At 47.6% G+C, this 22,370-nt stretch overlaps 1 protein-coding gene across 4 annotated transcripts; it reads right to left on the minus strand.

Moving 5' to 3' along the window:
* Window positions 1-19,155: 19,155 nt before the first annotated feature.
* LOC123059281 (dnaJ homolog subfamily B member 1) lies at window positions 19,156-20,809 on the minus strand. Of its 4 annotated transcripts, none has more exons than XR_006427401.1 (4): window positions 20,352-20,809; window positions 20,137-20,204; window positions 19,997-20,053; window positions 19,156-19,733 (listed from the first exon to the last, which is right to left on the minus strand). XR_006427401.1 is itself a non-coding variant. In XM_044481884.1 (4 exons), exons 1-4 carry the CDS (start codon window positions 20,451-20,453, stop codon window positions 19,585-19,587), a joined length of 366 nt encoding a protein of 121 aa, XP_044337819.1. In that variant the 5' UTR covers window positions 20,454-20,809; the 3' UTR covers window positions 19,315-19,584. The 4 variants fall into 4 exon arrangements, 2 of the variants coding, with proteins under 2 accessions (XP_044337819.1, XP_044337818.1); XR_006427402.1 differs by having other exon boundaries at window positions 19,315-19,730; XM_044481884.1 differs by having other exon boundaries at window positions 19,315-19,730; window positions 19,997-20,046.
* Between the last annotated feature and the right edge of the window lie 1,561 nt (window positions 20,810-22,370).

The raw sequence follows: 22,370 nt of genomic DNA on the forward strand, positions 1-22,370 counted from the left end.
CAATGTCTTTCTTCATTCCATCCCACCAGAATATTTGTCTAAGGTCCTCATACATTTTCATACCTCCCGGGTGAATGGAATATGAGGATTCGTGTGCTTCCGACAGGATTTTCTTCTTTAAGTCCGGCTAATTGGGTACACAAATCCATCCACAGAATCGGAGGGTACCGAATTTGTCCTTGGAGAAATCCGGGGTCTGCTCTGCCATCGGGCTCTTGTCACGTTTTTGCAGCTTGATGTCAGCCGGCTGGGCCTTGCGGATCTCTTCCTCAAGTGTGGGGGTAACTTCCAAAATATTAGCGAGGCCAGCATCCACTATGACCAGGTTGAGCTGAGCGATCTCCTCTTGGAGTTTGGGAGGCAAGGATTTTGATATGACATTTAAGCTGACAGGCTTTCGACTGAGTGCATTGGCAACCACGTTGGCCTTACCAGGGTGATAATTTATTCCAATATCATAATCCATGACCAACTCTAGGCATCTTTGTTGACGGGGATTTAAATCCGACTGAGTAAATATGTATTTAAGACTTTTGTGATCGGTAAAAATTTAACACCTTTTTCCAATGAGGTAGTGTCTCCAAATTTTTACCGCATGAACCACCGCAGCCAATTCCAAATCATGAGTAGGATAATTTCCCTCGTGGGGTCATAGCTGTCGCGATGCATATGCTACTACCTTGTTGTCTTGCATAAGACGCAACCAAGGCCTTGCCTGGAGGCGTCACAATACACATCAAAGCTGCGATAAATGTTTGGGAGAGTCAATACAGGTGCGGTTGTCAGCCGTATCTTTAGCTCATTGAAACTTTTCTCACAGTCCTCCGTCCATTCAAACTTCTTATCCTTTTTGAGCAGCTCCATCATGGGTTTAGCAATCTTGGAAAACCCTTCAATGAAACGACGGTAATATCCAGCTAATCCGAGAAAACTCCGGATCTGCGTCACGGTCGTGGGCGGCAACCAATCGAGCACATCCTCTACTTTGCTCGGGTCCATGGCTATACCTTCGGCGGATAGTACATGTCCGAGAAACCCAACTTGTTTGAGCCAAAATTCTCATTTACTGAATTTGGCGTATAGATGATGGTCGCGGAGTCATTGTAGCACTGCTCGGAGGTGATCCTTGTGCTCTTCTTCACCCTTGGAGTAAATGAGGATGTCATCGATGAAGACTACCACGAATTTGTCGAGGAAGTCCATGAATACTTTGTTCATCATATGCATGAAGAAAGCAAGGGCATTGGTGAGACTAAAGGACATCACTGTATATTCATAAAGACCGTACCGAGTAGTGAATGCGGTCTTAGGAATATCTTCCTTTTTAATCTTGAGCTGATGATATCCGGTCCGTAAATTGATCTTAGAGAATACCTTAGCCCCATTGAGCTAATCAAACAGATCATCAATCCATGGCAGCGGATATTTATTTTTGATGGTGACCTCATTCAGCTGGCGGTAATATACGCACATGCGGAGGTTGCCATCCTTTTTGTCCATGAAAATAGCAAGTGATCCCCATGGTGAAGAGCTAGGATGAATATATCCTTTTTGGAGCAGTTCATCAAGTTGTTTCTTTAGCTCCACTAATTCTGATTAGGGCATCCGGTAATACTTCTTGTATAATGGTGCAGTTCTGGGCACAAGGTCTATTGCAAATTCCAGCTCTCGATCTGGTGGCATGCCTGGCAGTTCTTCTGGAAATACATTAGGGTACTCGCTAATCATAGGAATTAATTCCAACTCAGCCACAGCGGTGAAAACCAATTCTTGTTTGGGTATATTCTTGCGAGCATAGAATTTGGTAGTCTGTCCATTCAGATTAGTCAAAGTGACTTCTCATGTTGCGCAGTTTATGAAAACTTGATATTGGGTCAACCAATTCATACCCAATATAAAATCCAACTTTTCAGACTCAGTAATTATCAGAGAGGTTGGAAAGTAGACTCCGTTGATATTGATTTCCAGATCAAGGCAGACCAGATTGCTCTTGATTAGAGATCCCGGGGTTTGTACCAGCATACTTTTGCCCAAAAGCGTACAAGGAAATTTATTTTGGGCAGCAAAACTCCGAGAAATAAAAGAATGGGAAGCCCTAGACTCAGATAAAATTACGGCAGGTATGTCATTAACAGAAAACATACCAATGACGACTTCGGGGTTCTCCTGGGCTTCATCGGCTGAGAGATGATGCACGTGCCCAGTAAAGTTTTGCTGGTTAGGGCATGACTCCATAAAGTTGACCTGTGGCCTGAATGGGGCATTAGCCTTGTTGTTCTTGGGGCATTGTCTGGCATAATGTCTGTTCTGCCCACAACTGAAGCAAGAATTATTGCGCTGACGCTCCTCGTGCACTGGGCTGGTCACGACATTCTTGACTTGAATGGTGGTCTTGTTAACATTCTGTTGCCAATTGGGCTTGTATTCCACCTGAGTCTGCTGCCAGGTACAAGCCTTTTGCACAGGTTGCCCATCCTTCTTTGGCTCAAACTTACGCTTGTTATCGTTGTTAACATGCCTACTATCTGATACAAGCTTGTGCTCCCGTTCAGCAATGAAAGCCTTGTTCACCAGACTTTGGAAATCTGGGAAATCAAACATACTGAGAGTACACCGGAGTTGCGGATTTAAGCCTCCAAGAAATCTGTCAATCTTCCTTTCTTCTGTGGCCACGTCATAAAGGGAGTAACTGGCTAGATGATTAAATTTTTGCAAATACTCACCCACCAACTGACTTCCTTAGATGAGTGCAAGAAATTCACGCTGCTTGATCTTCATAACTCCAGTAGGGATATGATATTTCCGGAACTGATCCTTAAATTTTTCCCATGTGATTTCTTCTTTAGCCGGCCACATGGCTTTTGCATTTTCCCACCATATGGTAGCAGCGCCTTCAAGGTAATGAGTTGCAAATGGAACTTTATCATTTTCTTCAGTACGAGCAATCTCAAGCTTTTTCTCAATGGTACGCAACCAATCATCTGCATCCAATGGGTCAACAATCTGAATTAAACTGGGTGGCTTGGTCCTTTGAAAATCTAACAGCTTTGAGTAATGACCGTTCTGATTTCCATTCTGTCCAACCATAGCTTGCACACTTCTTAATATTTCAAGCAGATCATTGTTCCTTCTTTCCACAAACATACGCAGAATTTGCTCGGTGGAGGGCGGATTTGGCAGTGTAGGCGGTGGCGGAACGTACGGCTCGGGAGAATGACCTGCCTGCCATGAGGATCGACGGACAGGAGTTCCCTCACGAACGTTGCTACTTCTGCCTCCTCGCATCATCCTATTGTCGATTTTTCCCAAGACAACGCAATTGAGATGAGAAACATCCAAGAATAAATTTGGGGGAAAGCCAGCAACAAATCCCGGAAGAAAACAAAAGAGCGAAGAAAATACGGCGAATAAAGTCCCAACATAATTATACATAGACTCATACATGAAAGATAAACAACATGACAGGTTCAACTACTATAATACATGCAACGAAACATCATGACTCGTACGGCTACATCCGTACATCATCCGGACGACTGCGAATACTCAGAGGTACTACTGCTCTGCTGGTGCTGCGGTGTCCTCCCCTGAAGCGGACTCGGATCCTGAACTGACGAGGTTAACGGAAACCTTCGGGTTAAAGATAACACGACAACACTGCATCGAGGGCTCTCCCTCAGGGGCAGGGGTAGGATGAAGCATCGAGGCTACAGGAGTAGTGATAAGTGAAACCCACTCGGCAGTAGTACTGACAGGGTTCACCGCCGAGCTGCCCGAGCTACTCGGGGGAGTAACCGGTGAAACAGGGGAGCTAGAACTGGCTGGAATATAAGGAGTAAATCCCAGAGAAGATGGAGTAGTGGCAGATCTAGTAGTGACCAAAGCAGCGGCTAAAGCAGTACGGGCACGAGTCAGCTCTCGAGCCAGCTCGTGGATCAATAAATAGCTAGCAGTGACATAACGAGCAAGGTGGCTAGCAACACTATCAGACACCGGAACAATGATCTGGAAACGGACACGACCAGTGTCGTGCAGAGAGGGGTAGTAAAAGAAACCTGGGTGGTTCTGCATTCGGACCTCGTTGTAGCGAAGCTCGTCAAGGACCTCGAATGCAGCAAACTGGATAGCCTGAGAAGCGGTAGAGGCGTAACTGCTCCGAGAAGTACAGGTGTAAGAGCCGGAATCGGAACTAGTGCGCAGAGTAACCACTGCGTGATACTCATACACTGAATCATCTAGACGCTTCCGGTACACACGATAGACTGGATCGTCTCCGAGGGGGTACAGCCGACGCCACACGTTGCGAAGGAGGTGTAGTGACGTGTACAACATCAGCTGCAACTGGCACGGATACGGCACCGGAGCCATCTACACTCACAACCATTAGTAGGTTAGCATAAAAATATAAATCAAGTGCATGCAATGCAACAACCAGCTACAATTGCTACCGACACTCAACTTAAACTCGTATCTAACGTCCAGTTATCACGTCGTAGTCTAGCATGGCCTATAGTCAGCGCGGCTCTGATACCAAGCGTTGTGGCACCCCGGCTCAGAGCGACCGGTTTACCCTGCATTGCTAACCCAGAGACCATGTCTTCTGGCAACACCACAACATCTTGGTACAGAAAAACAACTGCTTTATTGATGCTAGCGGATCAGAATTTATATTACAACAGATGTCGAAGCCAAGCAGCACACACGGTGCGGCTGACAATATGTACATTATTTAGTGAACATAAAGGGGCCTCGATCATAATAACTACGCGTCAGCGGAACAACGTCGTAGCAGAAACTCCATAGCACATGGACATCGATGTGGACACGATCTAGACTCGAGCAGCGCTCCTTTCCAACGCAACTTTCCTGAAATCTGGCATGACATGCCAGGTCAGTACATTGAATATACTTGCAAGCTCACAACAGGCATAATCATAATGACAAACAATATCATGATAATTAACCAGTTATTAATGCAATAATGTTCCAACATGCTGTGATCATGCTCTTGTGATAAATGTCCCTCAGGACCGACTTACCAACCGTGATCGTTCTCGGATCACAAACAAACCACCATCGTGGTCTTGACCAGAGTAACTCGTGATCCTTACGGCGATCACAACCACGACGAATATTTGGTCTCGAACATCTCAATGGCCTTTCCGCCATCATCAACAGTGCAAAGTTCATGACTTAGTGTGCAAGTTTATTAAACGTTGACTCATGGTGGGACCTACTACGAGGCGTCCGTGACCGTGGACTTGGTTATCGATAGATTATACACTCTGCAGAGGTAGCACACTGTACCCACACCACGGAACCCATGGCCTCACACTCCCATTCGGGTGGACAAACGGCATTCCGACGAAACCCTTCCATTGCCATGACACTCTCCCGGCCACTCCGACCCAATCCCCAACGGGCTAGTCCTGGGTGGCCCTGTGTCTACCAAAGACACAACGACCACCGGCGTGGCCAAAACGATCCCACTCGGGGACCCGGTACCATAATCTCAACAACGAGCACACAAGGTTATGCCTGCTTACCGGGCCAGGGTAAGCATGCCCATAACCTTCCCTAATTGGAGGCACCGACCAGAGGCATGTCAATGGACCGAATCAAGGCCTTCCCACAAAGGCAAATGTGGTTGCACTGGCAAAATCTCGATTCAGCGGCACCATGACCCAGTCAACGATATATTCAAGTTGAGTTATATTCAGGTTCAACTTAAAATAAAAATGACTGGTGTCATAGCATGCCATGAAATGCAATACTACACATGCATCACATATTAACGAAAATGACTGATGTCAACCATATTCACACTAAGCATAAGCATCAACAACTTATATTACTTTCCTGGACAGGGTAACTCTCACTTCAACAATATATTTTGCAGCAAGTATTATTATTTTCTCATGCAAGAAAATAACTTCGATTAAGTTCTCATATGCATAGCAAAAATTTACTATCATCACGAAAAGCAAATCCTAATTTCTTTACCAACCAAGTTAGGTTCAAACATTCTGTAGATGGCTAAACAAGTACTTAACAGAATATTTTCTAGCAAATTTAACTATTTTATTTATGCAAGAAAATAACTTTAAGTAATTAATCATATGCATAACAAATCATTTTATCATTACCACAAGTAGGCCTTAGCCTTTGTTTACCAACTAAACTAGTTCCAAACATTCTGTAAATAAAGCATAATGACTAACAAATACTTGACAGAATATAAATAACATAATAGTTATTTAAATGCATGGATTAATCATTTTATTCAAGTAAGAAAATCATCAATATTGAAATGACACCATGAAAATGTTGTCGTGGCTTGCCTTAGTGCAGATGAGGTTCACAAGCCTTCTGGTGATCCTCAAGACAAGGCTCACCCTCTGAAAATAAATTTAAGCACAAGAAGAAAATATCAAGATCTCTTCTGAAAATCACCAGAAATTCTAGACAGCTCAGAAAAATCTCATTTTTGGTGAGCTGTTAGATTTTTTTGCAAAGAACATAACGCAAAAAGAATCAATTCATTTTGACTTATGGTTGAAGAGTTATAGCTATTTGAAGCTCTCTCGAAATGGATTGAATTTGAATTTAAATAAAACAGACTAGGGGAGTGACATCGAAGGCGTAAAGCCTCAGGGCGCCTCCACTCGTACCGCTTCACGCGCGTACTGAGTGGCTGACTAGCGGGCCCCTCTAGTCAGGTGAGAAGGAGGGGAGAAGGAAACAGAAGGGGGTCGCGGCTTCACCGGAGCTCTTGTCGGCGACGAGAGCTCCTTGGCCAAAACGAGAGGGAGGGATCGAGAGAGGGGGTGGAGGCACACCTGCCCGTACCCGTAGCGTAGCTAGGGGTGGTCGGACGGTGTCGGAATCGACCTCGCAAGCGGAGGCAGAGGGCGGTGGTCTCCGGAGATGAGGAAGACGGTGAGCAGAGGCAACTTCAGGGGCTCCAGGGGGACGGGGTGGCTTCACCGGAGAGAGGCGGAGGCCTTGGAAGGATCGCCCTGGCCTGGGAGGGGCTAGAGCTACCGTGACGACCAGAGGGGATCGCCGGCGAGCTCGAGCTCGAGGACGGCGGCCCACGGCCTACCCAGCCGGGCTACGGTTTCCTACATGCTTGTGGGGTGTGTGGGAGTGGTGGATGGTGCTCGAGGAGGCTGGGGGCGGCTCCATTTATAGGCGAGCGGAGAGGGAGGGTTCGAGCTCCGCCGGTGGACACCTGTCCATGGCGCCCGGCGACGAGCGGCATCAGTGAGAGGGGGAGAAGGCGACGCAGCTCACGCGGCGACTGTTGGCGAAGAGGGATGAGCACAGGAAAGAGGAGAAGGCGACGAGCACAGTGCGCACCACACTGTTGGGTTGGCCGGACCATACCCGTGCTCGCTGCGGCGAGCTCCGGCGTCGGCGAGCGCCAGGGGGGAGTTAATGGCATTGAGACGAGGATGGTGGCGAAGTTTGGCACGCTCGGGCAGACGAGCGAAGCGAGCACGCGCGAACAGAACGCTCGACGGCACCTAGAGCGCGCCGACAAGCATGCTGGCATCGTGGACACGCGTGGTCACCGCGTGAACTCCTCCCTCAGGCCGACCAACGTCCAATGATCATGTCTAGCTTGATGTTCATGGTAGTTTTGAGGATTACCACGCTTTGGTTTGGCTCCATATGCAGTAGAGAAGATTTTACACGGCAGGTAAGTTTCTGATCAGTAACTTTGAGATCTTACTGAGGTCAAATGGCTAGGAGTTAGGGGCTGTGCTTTGGAGGCTAGCCATCATCTACCAAGGTGATGATGCACAAGAAAATTCAGGCACAATGTAGCAAGTAAAATGGTAGTTACTGTAGAAACCACCATTTCTGTCCAGAACAGAAAATATTTTTTGTAGCAAAAATATTCCAAAAAGTGATGAAATATTTTTGCTCAGGAAGGTGCCCTAGGGTTCAAAGAATATTTGGGAATTTTCTCAGATTTTTGTGGGCAAGAAAAATGAGGGTTGCTTTGGAGCTCATTGAACTAGCTAGGATTTTAGAGAAGAAAAATGAATATTTTTCACTTAAGAAAAATATTCCCAAGATTATTTTGAGGTGGATCAGGAGGGGAATGATGATTAGAGAGGGGAATGGTGCACTTGGGTGAAAGCCAAGGGTACCCAAGTGTTTAAGTCCATATGAAAAGATTCAAAAACCCCAACTTTCAAAATAAATCCAAATGAAAATCAGGCAAATAAGAGAGGGAAAAAATCAGGCTGTCATAGTTTAGCAGGGAGGTACCAAAGTAATCCAGGAGTGGATCACTGGACAGCGGTCAAGAACATCCTGAAATACCTCAAAATGACTAAGGATATGTTTCTCGTTTATGGAGGTGACAAAGAGCTTGTCGTAAATGGTTACGTCGATGCAAGCTTTGACACTAATCTGGATGACTCTAAGTCGCAAACCGGATACATATTTATATTGAATGGTGGAGCTGTCAGTTGGTGCAGTTTCAAGCAGAGCGTCATGGCGGGATCTACGTGTGAAGCGGAGTACATAGCTGCTTCGGAAGCAGCAAATTAATGAGTCTGGATGAAGGAGTTCATATCTGATCTAGGTGTAATACCTAGTGCATCGGGTCCAATGAAAATATTTTGTGACAATACTGGAGCAATAGCTTTGGCGAAGGAATCCGGATTTCACAAGAGAACCAAACACATCAAGAGACGCTTCAATTCCATCCGCGATCATGTCAAGGAGGGAGACATAGAGATTTGCAAAATACATACGGATATGAATGTTGCAGACCCATTGACTAAGCCTCTTCCACGAGCAAAACATGATCAGGACCAAGACTACATGGGTGTTAGAATCATTACTATGTAATCTAGATTATTGACTCTAGTGCAAGTGGGAGACTGAAGAAAATATGCCCTAGAGGCAATAATAAAGTTTTTATTTATATTTCCTTATATCATGATAAATGTTTATTATTCATGCTAGAATTGTATTAACCGGAAACTTAGTAAATTTGTGAATACATAGACAAACAGAATGTCCCTAGTGTGCCTCTACTAGACTAGCTCGTTAATCAAAGATGGTTAAGTTTCCTGATCATAGACATGTGTTGTCATTTGATCAACGGGATCACATCGTTAGAGAATGATGTGATGGACAAGACCCATCCGTTAGCTTAGCATAATGATCGTTTAGTTTTATTGTTATTGCTTTCTTCATAACTTATACATATTCCTCTGACTATGAGATTATGCAACTCCTGGATACCGAAGGAACACTTTGTGTGCTATCAAACGTCACAACGTAACTGGTGATTATAAAGATGATCTACAGGTATCTCCGTTGGTGTTTTTTGAGTTGGCATAGATCGAGATTAGGATTTGTCACCCCGTGTATCGGAGAGGTATCCCTGGGCCCTCTCGGTAATGCACATCACTATAAGCCTTGCAAGCAATGTGACAAATGAGTTAGTTACGGGATGATGCATTACGGAACGAGTAAAGAGACTTGCCGGTAACGAGATTGAACTAGGTATGAAGATACCGACGATCGAATCTCACGCAAGTAACATACCAATGACAAAGGGAATAACGTATGTTGTTATGCAGTTTGACCGATAAAGATCTTCGTATAATATGCAGGAGCCAATATGAGCATCCAGGTTCTACTATTTTTTATTGACCAGAGATGTGTCTCGGTCATGTCTACATAGTTCTCGAACCCATAGGGTCAGCACGCTTAACGTTCAATGACGATTTGTATTATGAGTTATGTGATTTGATGACCGAAGTTTGTTCGGAGTCCCAGATGAGATCATGGATATGACGAGGGGTCTTGAAATGGTCGAGAGGTAAAGATTCATATATTGGAAGGTTGCATTCGGACATCGGAATGGTTCCGAGGGAATCGGGCATTTTTTCGGAGTACCGAGGGGTTACCGGAACCCCCCAGGGGAATATTGGGCCTACATGGGCCATAGGGGAGAGGGGAGGCAGCTTACAATGGGTGCCCGTGCCCCCTTCCTATAGGGAGTCCGAATTGGACTAGGGAGGGGGGCTCCCCTCCCCCCTTTCTTTCTCCTCTTCCTCTCCCTTCCCTCTTTCCCCCTCTCCAGGAAAGGAAAGGGAGTCCAACTAGGATTGGGAGTCCTAGTTGGACTCCCCTCTTTGGTGCGCCCCCTAGGCCGGCCGCCTCCTCCCCTCCTCCTTTATATACGGGGGAAGGGGCACCCCAAAGGCACAACAAGTCTTCTTTTAGCTGTGTGTGGTGCCCCCTCCACAGTTTAACACCTCGGTCATATCGTCGTAGTGCTTAGGCGAAGCCCTGCGCCGATAACTTCATCATCATCGTCGCCACACCGTCGTGCTGATGGAACTCTTCCTCGTCCTCAACTGGATCAAGAGCTCGAGGGACGTCATCGTGCTGAACGTGTGCTGAACACGGAGGTGCCGTATGTTCGGTACTTGGATCGGTTGGATCGTGAAGACGTTCGACTACATCAACCGCGTTACTAAATGCTTCCACTTCTAGTCTACAAGGGGACGTGGACACACTTTTCCGTCTCGTTGCTATGCATCTCCTAGATAGATCTTGCGTGATCGTAGGAATTTTTTTTAAATACTGTGTTCCCCAACACCTTGAACTTCATGCAACAATGCATCAACGTGGATGGGTCTGCCCTTCATTGTTTAGTACATCGCGGCAATGCATTCGGGGTTATACAACGTGATGATCATCAAGTTGCAATATTGAGTGAATGAATGAATTGACCAACATATAGAGCAACAAGAAGCAAAACTTAGAGCAACTCCAATGGGGCGACCCATTTCCACCGTCCGCGTCCATTTGGGTTGGCGCGGACAAAAGTGACGGCCCAACGCGCCGACCCAAACTCAAATCGTATCCGCCCAGCGTCCGCACCGACCCATTTCCGGCGCAAAATTGCGCCTGGAATGCATCGGCGCAGATGTGAAGCGGACGCGCCGCGCGTCTCCTCGCCGTCCGCCGCGTCCCCACCTGGCGGCGGTCCAACTACGACGGTCAACATAATTTATGACAACCGCCCACCTTGGGCCCACGCGTCAGCGAAGGCGGTCGTCCTTTTTTAAGCGGGGCGTGCGGCGGGCCGCCCTCATCCACTACCACTCGTCCCCCGTCCCCATCTGGACACCCCTGCCCCCACGCCGGCGACAACCCTCGCCACCGCTAGCATGGGTTTCTTCTCCGGCATCGGTAGCAACCGCAAGGGCAAAGCCCCCGCCCGCCATTCCCCCTCCCTCCCTGTCCTTCCCGCGTCGGCGCGCGCTCCCCGTCAGAGGCAGCGCATCAACGTGCCGTTGCACCAGGCCGAGTGGCATTGGCACCACCGCGTGCCTCTGTCGTACCCGCATGTGACACTGCCGCATGACTAGCATTTGGTTCCGGAGAGGATCCCAGTGCCGGCGGCGCCGCGGATGGCGAGGGCCCATGCGGAGGAGGTGCGGCGCCGGCGGGTGTTGCTGACGTCGGAGCAGCGCGTCGACCCGCACTTCGCCGTCGACTCGCCCAACTGGGCTTGATGGTTCGCCTTCGAGCACGAGGAGGCGAGGCGACGCGGCGTCCGCGGCGTCGACCACAGCCTGTCGCCGCCCGCGCTCGTCGTCCGCGATGAGGACCAGGAGGCCGAGGCCGCCTACCAGGCGACCATCAAGGAGAGCCAGGAGGAGGAGCGGTGGAGGGAGGCAGACGAGGCGGCTTTCGAGGATGCCATGGCAGAGGCCATGGCCCTCTCCGTGGCGGGCGATTGCGTCGTGCCGGCGGTGGCCCCGCCGTCCCCGCCCAAAGCAGAGCCGGAGGAGCCGGCCTACCTCGAGCGCTACTCCTGGACCGGAGTAGTGCGCGAGTGGGTCAGCGCTCCGTCGATCTGGCTCGGGGCGATGGAGAAGCAGGAGGTGGCCTACCTCGACCACTGGCGTCGCGTTCGGCTGGCCGAGGAGCGCCGGGAGGGCGAGCGCCTGCAGATGCTCGAGCGCGAGGCCGAAGAGGAGGCGCGCCAGGCCCAGGCAACAGCGGCGGCAAAGCCTGACATCACCGCCGTCTGGAACACGGCGTTCCCCTGGGCCAGCCCTGCGCCGACGTTGATCGACCTCACCGGTCCCGACGCAGCCGCCGCCGACGACGAGGACGCCTAGGGCAGCGTGTCGTCTAGTTTTTAGTGTTTTAATTAATGTAGTGTGGACTTTCGCCAGCCTTCATAGCCGGCTTTTATGTTTACTTAAATGCATGTATTTATTTTCAAAATGCTTGCAATACTTTTTTTTAGCGCGCCGACGAAATGGGTTGGGCCAGCGTTGGGCGCTCGCGCCGATCCAAATACAACGCCGGACATTAATGTCTGCCGGGCCGACCCAAACGGACAAAGAGCGGACAAAAAGCACCGTCCGTTTAGGTCGGCCCGTTAAAGTTGCTCTTAGGATTTTCATGATCGATGTGCGTGGTGGTCACGTGCGCAATTGCGCTGCAATACTTGACGATGGAGCATGAGATCGTGTACCATCGATGGTTAGCAACTTCACATTTTGATCATGGATTACGTGCAAGTTTGTAAGGTGCGAAGTGATTTTGGTCATGAAACCGAGGATGCACATTCTGCCAAAACACTGCGCGGCTGCGCCCCTTGCTTTATGGCCAGTTTGCGAGGAAGACAAGTCTGCCGACATGTAGGACATTTGGATGAGAGGAAACTTTTTCTCTTTTTTTTTTTTTTTGAGGAATGGATGAGAAGAAACTTTGGGACAAGATGTTCAAGGACGCCGTTGGTGCGAAGGTGACAGTTGTCCTGTGCGACGCATAGCATGGCATATATATTACTGTTGTGTGCCGTACGCGGTCCGTCGGTGTACCTAGCGAGCGATCCACTAGTTGTAGTTGACGACGGACGGACCACCACTAGTTGCACGCATGGTGTACGCATCGTGGATCTACCTACCGGCCGGCTACCTCTACATAGTTGTAGGAGTACTCTATCTATGATAGTAGGGCGCGCCGCTTGGTAGGTATGGCAGGGTCAGTCAGTGAGTCCATCGGCATCCCATGCGTACGAGTATTCACGTAGGGTAGGGTAGGGTAGGGTACACCGACCTGCATGTTCTCCTGTCCGTGATTCAATTGCATCGAGACAAGGCTCTCCACTCCACATCCACTCAATGCGATCGATGTGAGGCTGCATCTGCATGTGTGTGTGCGCGCTTCCCTTGCCGTCGGTCGTTCGGTCCCTACAAATGTATGTCATGTATGGGCAGTGGCGGAGCTTGGGATAAAATCATGGGGGGGCATTGGCTAGGAGGGGCAAACAAAATCACAATATGCTGATTTTTAGTGGAAAACTGGATCAAATACATAGGTATGCATGCAAAAAAATTCTTTGAGCTGGGGGGGCCACCGCCCAGGTTGGCCCCCATGAAGCTCCGCCACTGTGTATGGGACTGAGAACCAGATAGTCCATCCATCGGATCCAAAACGGATAGCTCAGATCAAGCATAATTAAGATGCACACAGTCAAACAAGGTCGGTCCTTTTACATAAATGAAAAATAAAAAAATACAAAGATTTTATTTTTAAGAGGTATCTTCATCTTTCAGATCTTTTTGTTGTTATCAACTAGCACATCATACTGGATTAACACTCTATACGTAGACTTCACTAAGAATTGCCCATTTTCATGGAGGTTTCATCGAAATACATCTGACCCATGTGAGAATTGCACCATGAACAACCGCTGAAACAGGATGTTTTAGGATTGGAGCACAATGTTGTATAGAGCTGGATATTGTTCCTGGAGTGTGGCATTTCCTAGCCACTTGTCCTCCCAGAATCTAATTTACGAGCCGTCCTTAATCAAAAAAAGAATAAATAGTTGAAAAATATTTCTTCATAGCCATTAGACCCGTCCCAAATGTGGAAACCCTCAGGCTTTCAGTATATTTGGGATACCACCTTGAAACCCACATATTTTCTCCTTAGGAGGGTTTGCCATACACCATCTTTAATTTGTCAGTAATTTAAACAACCATTTGCCGAGGAGGACCTTGTTCTTAACCTCAAGGTCATCAATGCCCAACCCACCTTGGTCTTTGGGATGACAAACCACACTCCATTTAGTTAGTCGATATTTCTTTCTCTTGCTATCTCCTTGCCAAAAGAATCTTGATTGAAAGTAATCCAATCTATGTAAATCTCCTTTTGACAACTGGAAAAAAGAAATCATATATAGTATGATATAACTTAGTACTAAATTTATGAGGACCAATCGACCAACCTGTGAATATATGAAATGGGATGGTATGGCAGGATGAGGCATGCCATCCGATATCTCACGATGAACAACCTTAAACTTGAGACGCAAATACTAAGCATGGTTGTTCGTTTTAAAAACAAGGCGTTGAAATAAAAAAAATGCTAGAAAATGTATTATTTCAGTAAACAAATTTTTTATGTTTCTTTTTTATGAAACGAAAGAAATTTTTATGTCGCATTGATGTCGAAAAAAGAAAGACGTGACAATAACTAAACAAACACCCTTTCTTTATTTTTAAAAAAATGTATACCACCCCATACATCAGAAAATGCAAGATCATAGTACCAGATGTTGTCTGCGCTCAATATCTCGACAAAAATGCACATTATATAAACCTAAAAATTCATTTAAAAAACAAGGATATGAACCTGCGATGATTCCTTCTTCCTGACTTGTCATGACATCTGTAAAGGCATAAGTGGTGAAAAAAGAAAAAGAGAACGGAACAAACAACACTGTTGACGAGACACGTAAAGCGTGTTATCACAGGCCCGACATCAATTGACAATGTTTTTGCGAAAGAGAAACATGCATTGAGGAAGAGATTTAGTGACTACATAATTAATGCAAAATTCAAATTTGTTATGATTTTCCATATTTCTTTGGGAAATTTTCAAGTTTCGAAAATTTTAAGGATTTAGAAATTTCTTCGAGAACATTCAAGAAAAATGTCCGAGATTTTCAATTTTTGTTGGAGATTTCAGAATTTGTTCAGGACTTTTAAAAATGTTTAGACATTTCAAATTTTGTTTTAAAATTTCAAAACATATTCGCAGTGTGAAAACAAGATTCGCGTTTTAATTAGAAAAACCGACTTAAAAAACTAAAAAAATAGAGCCGCTATGTTCCTTTTCTTGAGAAGAAATCTAATCCCTATGGTGTTGTCGCTACAGTTCTCTGTTGATAGGCCAGCCCACTCGGTGCCCGACTACTTTGACGCATGGAGCGTCAAATAGGGAGTCCCACGGTTAATGACCAAACGAGCACCCCTGTTCGCTGGTATTTCTCTGACCGCATTTCCCGTCGGTTTGGGAAGGTCAGGTTTTCCTTATTTAGCTCGTTTGTCGGTTTTAATTTACTTTTTTAGGGTTTTCTATGTTTTTTTTACTTTTCCCATTTCCTTTTTTGGCGTTTCACTTCCCTTTTTTATTTTCCCTTTTTTATTTATTATTTTTAAAATTCTTGATTCTTACACAATTAGTTTTTTTCAACTTCGTAAAATTTGGTAAAATTCGTGAATATTTTGAAATGCACCAATTTCATTAAAATTCAAGAGAATACTTTTAACTAATTAATTTTCTAAATTCTTATTTTTTTTCAAAAAACTCATGAGTAGTTTATTGGTTTCATTGACATTTATTCAAATCTTGAACTTCTTTGGATTTTCCATGCATTGTTTGAATTTATGACATTTATTAAATTTTGCAAACATTTTTTAAATTTGTGAACAGTTTTTCAATTTTTAGATCATTTTCCAAAGTTGTTTACAATTTTTAGATTTCACGCATTTTTTAATTTATGATTTTTTTCCTAATTTGTGTCCATTTTTTAGAAAAGAATAAGAAACACAAATGAAATAAGAAAAACAGGGCCCTCGCTCCCCGCATTGGGTTTAGGGTCTAGGGTCGCTTTCGACTGATGTGTCGTTCATGGCATTTGATCCCATCTCCGGCCAAGCTACATGTGGTTGTGCTTTTGGCGGGATTCTTGTTGTTCTGTTTCCACAGGGTCCACCCCTTCACGGAGCACAACCACTTCATTGGCTCCACCGATGGCTTCCTTGCTATTGATACCACCAATCATCGAAAAGGTCACACCTACAAGCTGATTACCCCTAGCTCAATGATGATGGTGGAACTCGAGGAGCTTGATACAATGTTATTTCTGAGATGTTTGAAATCCACCAGGTACTGATGCAGCCGGGCCTTGATGTCGATTGTCCCGTAGCTAGGACCAACGAAATTATTGTATTATCCCTTCACAGTCGTTGGAGATGGCTCCTCCCACATCTCCTCCTCCACCCACCTCCAACCACGCCAATAGCTCCCTCTAATCTACGACAATGGAGGGCCTTCTTCACTGGGATTTCTCCCCCAGTCTTGCACTCGAGGCTCGGGTGCGTGCAAAATTCGGATCCATGGTATACTCCCCTTGATTCTCCCAAGGAGTTCTTCTTCGTGGTTACTTTCTCTTCGGTCTCATTCCCTTTCTCTGAATAATTGGTGGGGGTTGCACTTCTGCAGTGGATGTTTACCATCTGGTTTACGTGTCAAGCATCTTACTGGTTCCCTGCAAAAAAAAGAACAATTCTTGAGCCTTTTCCAATCTTGGAGCCTCTCAAGAACAATTCTATTGGGTAATGCCATTGATTGGTACTTTCGTCCCATCTCCGATGGCCCAAGTCGATGGAGCGCAATTTCTTGGAGGCAGGGTAGTGAGCCCTGAATTTGATATATATCTTTAATGCTCTTTAAAGGTTTCGATTGTTTTAAAAAAATACCTATGTATACTCTCTATTTGTATGCAAAGTTTAATCAAATAATATGATAATTTGTAGGCTAATAGAAATGATTATGTACATGGTTCATATATTTGTACATGTTTTGTTATCATTTTTAGGTGTAGAAATAATATTTTCATTAAACATAAAATGCTACTTGAGACTCAGCCTGGTCTCCAAAGTCCAAACCCGCTTTTGGCGAGTGCACTGAGCTATCAAAAGTATATTTTGGGCAGGGGATAGTGTGAGTAATACTGTATTACCTCTGTAACTAAATATAATACGTTTTACAGTTCAAAACACAGCAAAAACATTTTTTTAAGTTGACACAAATTTTAGTCATTAAGAACATCTACAACCGGGCGCCCTATATCCATCTCATACTCCCGAGCAGGCCATCCAGTCACTGACCGGTCACAAAATACCAACCAAACCAGAGCTCTTAAAAGGGCCTCAAACGCTCGGGCTGACCAGCACCCCTCATATCCGTCCCAAATGTAGGGCGGATATGAGGCGGTCTGGGCACCCGGGCACGCCCGCCACATCAGCCCGGCCCACCATTGTCCCACCCCGACCCAACAAAACCCCGGTCCAGCAGAAACCCTAGCTCACTCCACTCCGCTCTCATCCCCTCCCCTTTCCGACGGTCCCATTTCCCCATTCTGTCAAATTCATAGCGTCGGCGACCATGTCCAGCACCGACAGCCACTTCGACGGCAGCTCCAAAGAAGAGGAGGAGCTGGTGCTCTGCATCGCGCTCGAGTGCTCGCGGGTCGATACGGGCGGCGGCGGCTTACCCGGGCACGCCCGCCACATCAGCCCGGCCAACCATTGTCCCACCCCGACCCCACAAAACCCCCGTACAACAGAAACCCTAGCTCACTCCGCTCTCATCTCCTCCCCTTTCCGACGGTCCCATTTCCCCATTCTGCCAAATTCATAGCGCCGGCGACCATGTCCAGTACCGACAGCCACTTCGACGGCAGCTCGAGAGAAAAGGAGGAGCTGGTGCTCTACATCGCCCTCGAGTGCTCGCGGGTCGATACGGGCGGCGACGGCTTCGGCTTCGGTGCGACACCCCCTGTCGCCCCTCGTGCCATCGCCGACCCTTCCAGCCGATCAGTGAGGCCTGCCAAATCTGCTCCTCCCGCCCGACGGCCTCCTCCACCTCCAGCCGATGCCCCGCGCGGGCTGTGCTAGGTTCTAGTGCCCCCTTAGCCAATGTCGCGGATGCGGACTCCAGAGTTGGAGGCACGAGCTGCCCGCCGCGAGAGGCAGAGGGCTAGGGAGATGGCGGGCGGGTCCGACGAGTCTGCACAGTCCGCCCGCCGCCATCGGGTGCTCGATGAGGAGGAACGTCTCTTCGAGTGGACGTGCCGCCGGTCACTGACTGAGGCGGAGACGAAGGCCCGGCGGCTCGGAGGCTCAACGCCAAGCAGCTCCGGCTCGGGAGGCGGCAGAGGCAGCGAGGGTGGCCAAACTCAAGTGTCAGCAAGATCGACTCGTCCGATGCTTGCAAGGCTTCATCCTCGTCTCCGATTCCTCCTCCTCCGACAGGTTTGACGGCTCCGACGTGGACCCACCTCCTGCTGCAGACTCCTACAACTACGCCGGCGACCGGAAGGGCAAAGGGCCGGCGAGGAAGTGGTGGAAATCCGTCTTTATTTCAAGTTTTTAGTTGTAGTTTGAACTTGTCTACCGTATTATGTGTTTTATGTTGATCTTTGCTATCTTTTGATGATTCGGCTATGATCTTTTGATGAACCGATTGTGCATTTGTCTGTCCGCTCATGATGTACGTACTTCTTATCAATGTTGCATGGTTTAGTATGAAAATAGGGGATGAAATACGAGATACATGGGTGTGGAGACGCGGATATAAGGAGTGCCCGGTCAGTGCCCTCGGCGTTTGAGGAGCCGAATTTGTTGAGTCCGGCTATAGATGCTCTAACCGGCACACTTGTTTTTTTATTAATTGCAAGCAAAGTACTCGATGCTTTTAGGTTTCATCTGGCATTCCAGTAGGCATGCATGAGCGGATGACGCTTGAATAAATTTTTAGTGACTAGGCAATGCTAAGCTAGCTGAACATTCAACATTCTCCGTGGATGGATAGCAATAGCCTAGCATGACATGGCATCTGTTGTGCGCTTCTGTCTTGTGAGTTTTGCTAGGCAACACAACACAGGATGATCTATTCTGACGGATGAAATTAGCCACAGTCGCATCTCCACGTACGAATTTATGTTGACGAGTTTTATTAGCTAGTAAACCATACACATATGTACATTTACAGCTTTATCCGAATTTTTGAAGCCTAGAAATACTAATAGTTTCTGTAAAAGAAAGGCTACCTGAACCCGGTATCCGTACCCAATTTTGGCAAGTCGACTGAGCTATCAAAAGTATATTACGTATGAGCAGGGCGGAATGTGGATAGAATTGCTTATAGAGTACGTAGTACTTATTCTTTTGGAAAGATGTCACAAATGTTATTGAATTCACGCATAGTCGTATTAGAAATCACAATCACAAGCTAGGTGGAAAATCATAGTCTAGGCAGGTGTGGATGCATGACGCCTAAATAAATTTTTCATTTAGTGACTACTAGGCTATACGTATTATGCTACTCTAGCTGAACATTCAACATTAATTTGGGTCATTCTCCGTGGATAGCTAGCAATAGCCTAGCATGACATGATCTATTCTGACGGATGAAATCTCCACGACCACGCATGAAGATGATTCATTCATCTTGGGAGCCTACTTCCTGCCGGCGGCCCTTGTCTTGGAGGAGGAGGAGGAGGAGGAGGAGTAGGCTGCGTCGGGCTTGAGGAAGAGCTCCTCGAACTGCTTGTGCAGATCGTCCGAGCTCTCGCCGTCGCCGTCTTCCTGCTGCATGCATGCATGGTATTAGTATTGGTATATATGGTGCTGAATAGCTCATAAGTACTCCCTCCGTTCCGAATTATTTGTCTTGGATTTGTCTAGATACGGAGGTATCTGACACTAAAATAAGTCTAGATACATTCGTATCTAGAAAAATACAAAACAAGTAATTCGGAACGGAGGAAGTAAGTAATAAGTGCTCAAACCTTCATGATATCTACTGGTATAACTATAAGCAGCAGCAGCAGCGTGACTTGACTCTCACTTACGTGTGGGGGTGTGTGGTTCATGGCCTCCAGGATGTCTCCCAGTATGTCTCCTGCACCCTAATAAGTAAAATTAAAGCACCAACAAGAGGTGAACCAACCAACAATAATAAAGAAAGCAACATACATGCATAGATACATACCTCATTTGTCTGTCGCAGCTAGCCGGAGCCTCCACGCCGCCGGAGCCGCATTTGTCCGGGTGCCATTTCTGCAAAACGTACATCCCATTTACTTAACCAGCGGTACGTGAAACAGAGGAGCCAAGAAACAGAGGAAGGAATCATCTAATAACAATTTAACACAAGAGAAGAAGACGACGAAGAAGAGAGCTTAGAAGAGCAGAGGAGGGACGGACCATGGAGAGCTTCCTGTAGGCGCTGCGCAGCTCTGCGTCGGAGCAGTCGCTGGAGACGCCGAGCACGGCGTACAGGCCATCCTTGCCTCCGCAGCCGGCCATTGCAACCAACAACGACCTTACCTTGGATGCTCAGTCGCTTCCCTTCTTGTGTGGGTGTGGGTGTGGGTGTCTCTCTCTCTCTCTTGTCTGTCGCAGCTAGCGCATGGCCGCCTACTTATAGGCTGGACAGGAGGCAGGTCGCCGACGGCGGGGGCCGGGGGGGTGTATGTCTATGTCACCTCACCGTCCCCTTCCCGTCCGCCTCCTCGGTATCTTGCACCAGCAACCGGGCAGGCAGGCAGGCGGGGGCAGCCCAACTAGACATGATCGAGCAGCAACTTGGTGCTAGCTAGGCTAGGCTAGATTAGCTAGCCGCAGCCGCAGCTGCAGTACGTCCGGTCCGGCCCCCAGGCGATATTTTCTCCCGATGGCTGGGGATGTCAATGTGTGGCCGCGCTTGCTTGCTTACATCGGCATCGGCATCACTGCATCACCATGTGGCCATTGCGCATCTATCGCTGTTGGTGGCTGTGGTGCGGTTGCTGTCTGTCTCTCGAGCAGCATCGCATCCAACGGTTCTCTCTGGTAGCCGGACACCTGTTGCCGCCTGGTTCGTCACTCCCACTCAGACCCAGGTGAGTGAACCCTGTCCTAATTTGGGAACATGAGGCTGACCCTCTTATGGAAACAACAACAAGAAAAACAAGTAAATTATTAGGTAACGAGGGAGTGGGCAGGGGTCAACGAGGTCGGTATGGTGATATATGCTGGTCCCTCCCAAGGTGCAACGTATGCTACACCTCGTCCGAATATAAGAAAACAATTCTTCAGGTTCACTGAACATAGTGAGCGTATGTACGTATGCATGCATGCATGTGTGTTGCGCAACCGGCTTGCCCTCTTATCTTAGGCTGTAGGCAGGGTTACTTTTCTGTATTCCGACCGTACGTGTCCTGGGTGTGTTTCCAACCGACTCTATGCACCATCAAGGGTTTGTCTGGTATTGTCACTACCGCTTTTTTCGAAAAGGATTGTCACCACTAACTTATGCCTCGTGAGCTATATTAATTATTACTAGTGGCATCTGACACACTTCCTCCGTTCTTGAAAGAGTGTACTTCTAATTTTAGTGGAGGATCAAACTATCTTAGAGTTTGACTGAGTTTGTGGAAAAATATATCAATGCTTGTGAAACCAAATAGGTATATCAGGAAAATATCTTTCCCTAATAATAAAGCACGGGTTGAGTCTGTCGGCTTCACCGTCGCGGTGTTTTTACAAAAGCGTCCCTCTTATTTTAGGTATTTAACCTGCAGTCATACTCATAAGTCAGCCCGAACCGGTACGAGGAGAGAAAAGAAAAAAAATAGCCCAGCCCGAACCGGCACTGCCTCCCGACCCTATCTACAGCTGCAGCGCGCCGCCGGAGATCTCCCCTTCCGTGGATGGCGGCGCAGTCAACGGCGCTCAAGCGAGGGCAGGGATGCAGGCAACGCGAAGGCAATGGGAGGAGGTAGGAGCTCGAGGGGCACAACAATGGACGCGGCGGGGTGGATCCGGCGAGGAGGAGGTCGGAGTCGAGGCGGGGCATGCCATGGGAGGAGGCCGGAGTTCGATGGGCATGGGAATGGGTGCGGCGGGGCGGATCCAGCGAGGAAAGACCGGAGTGGAGGTGGGGGCACGCCATGGGAAGCGAGCAAACCTTCGGGCATCACCATCCATGGTGGTTGGTATCTGCGGGAGAAGAGGAGAGAGATTTTGAGAGAGAGACAGGAGAAAAGAGAGAGGGAAGGGAGAGGAAGGAGAGATGGCCGGAGGCGTAGTCAATGGCGAAGGTCCGGCAGCGTGCAGCGGGTCAATGCCGCCGCCCACTCTGGCCTCCACCCAGTGGCGGAGCTAGCATATGACATCAGGGTGGTCCTCTCTAAATTTTTTTGATAACTAATATGACATGTGAACATTCTAACTAATTACCAA

Source organism: Triticum aestivum, chromosome 3A, assembly GCF_018294505.1.
Source record: "Triticum aestivum cultivar Chinese Spring chromosome 3A, IWGSC CS RefSeq v2.1, whole genome shotgun sequence".
NCBI classification, from domain to species: Eukaryota; Viridiplantae; Streptophyta; class Magnoliopsida; order Poales; family Poaceae; genus Triticum; species Triticum aestivum.

Bases quoted from the DNA above. Each gene is read 5' to 3' on its own strand.
- LOC123059281 (XM_044481883.1), bottom strand. From the start codon at position 20,453: ATGGCCGGCTGCGGAGGCAAGGATGGCCTGTACGCCGTGCTCGGCGTC. The intron at 20,205-20,351 runs GTCCGTCCCTCC...TACGTTTTGCAG, and splicing joins CCTACAGGAAGCTCTCCATG to AAATGGCACCCGGACAAATG. The intron at 20,047-20,136 runs GTATGTATCTAT...ATTAGGGTGCAG, and splicing joins AGCTGCGACAGACAAATGAG to GAGACATACTGGGAGACATC.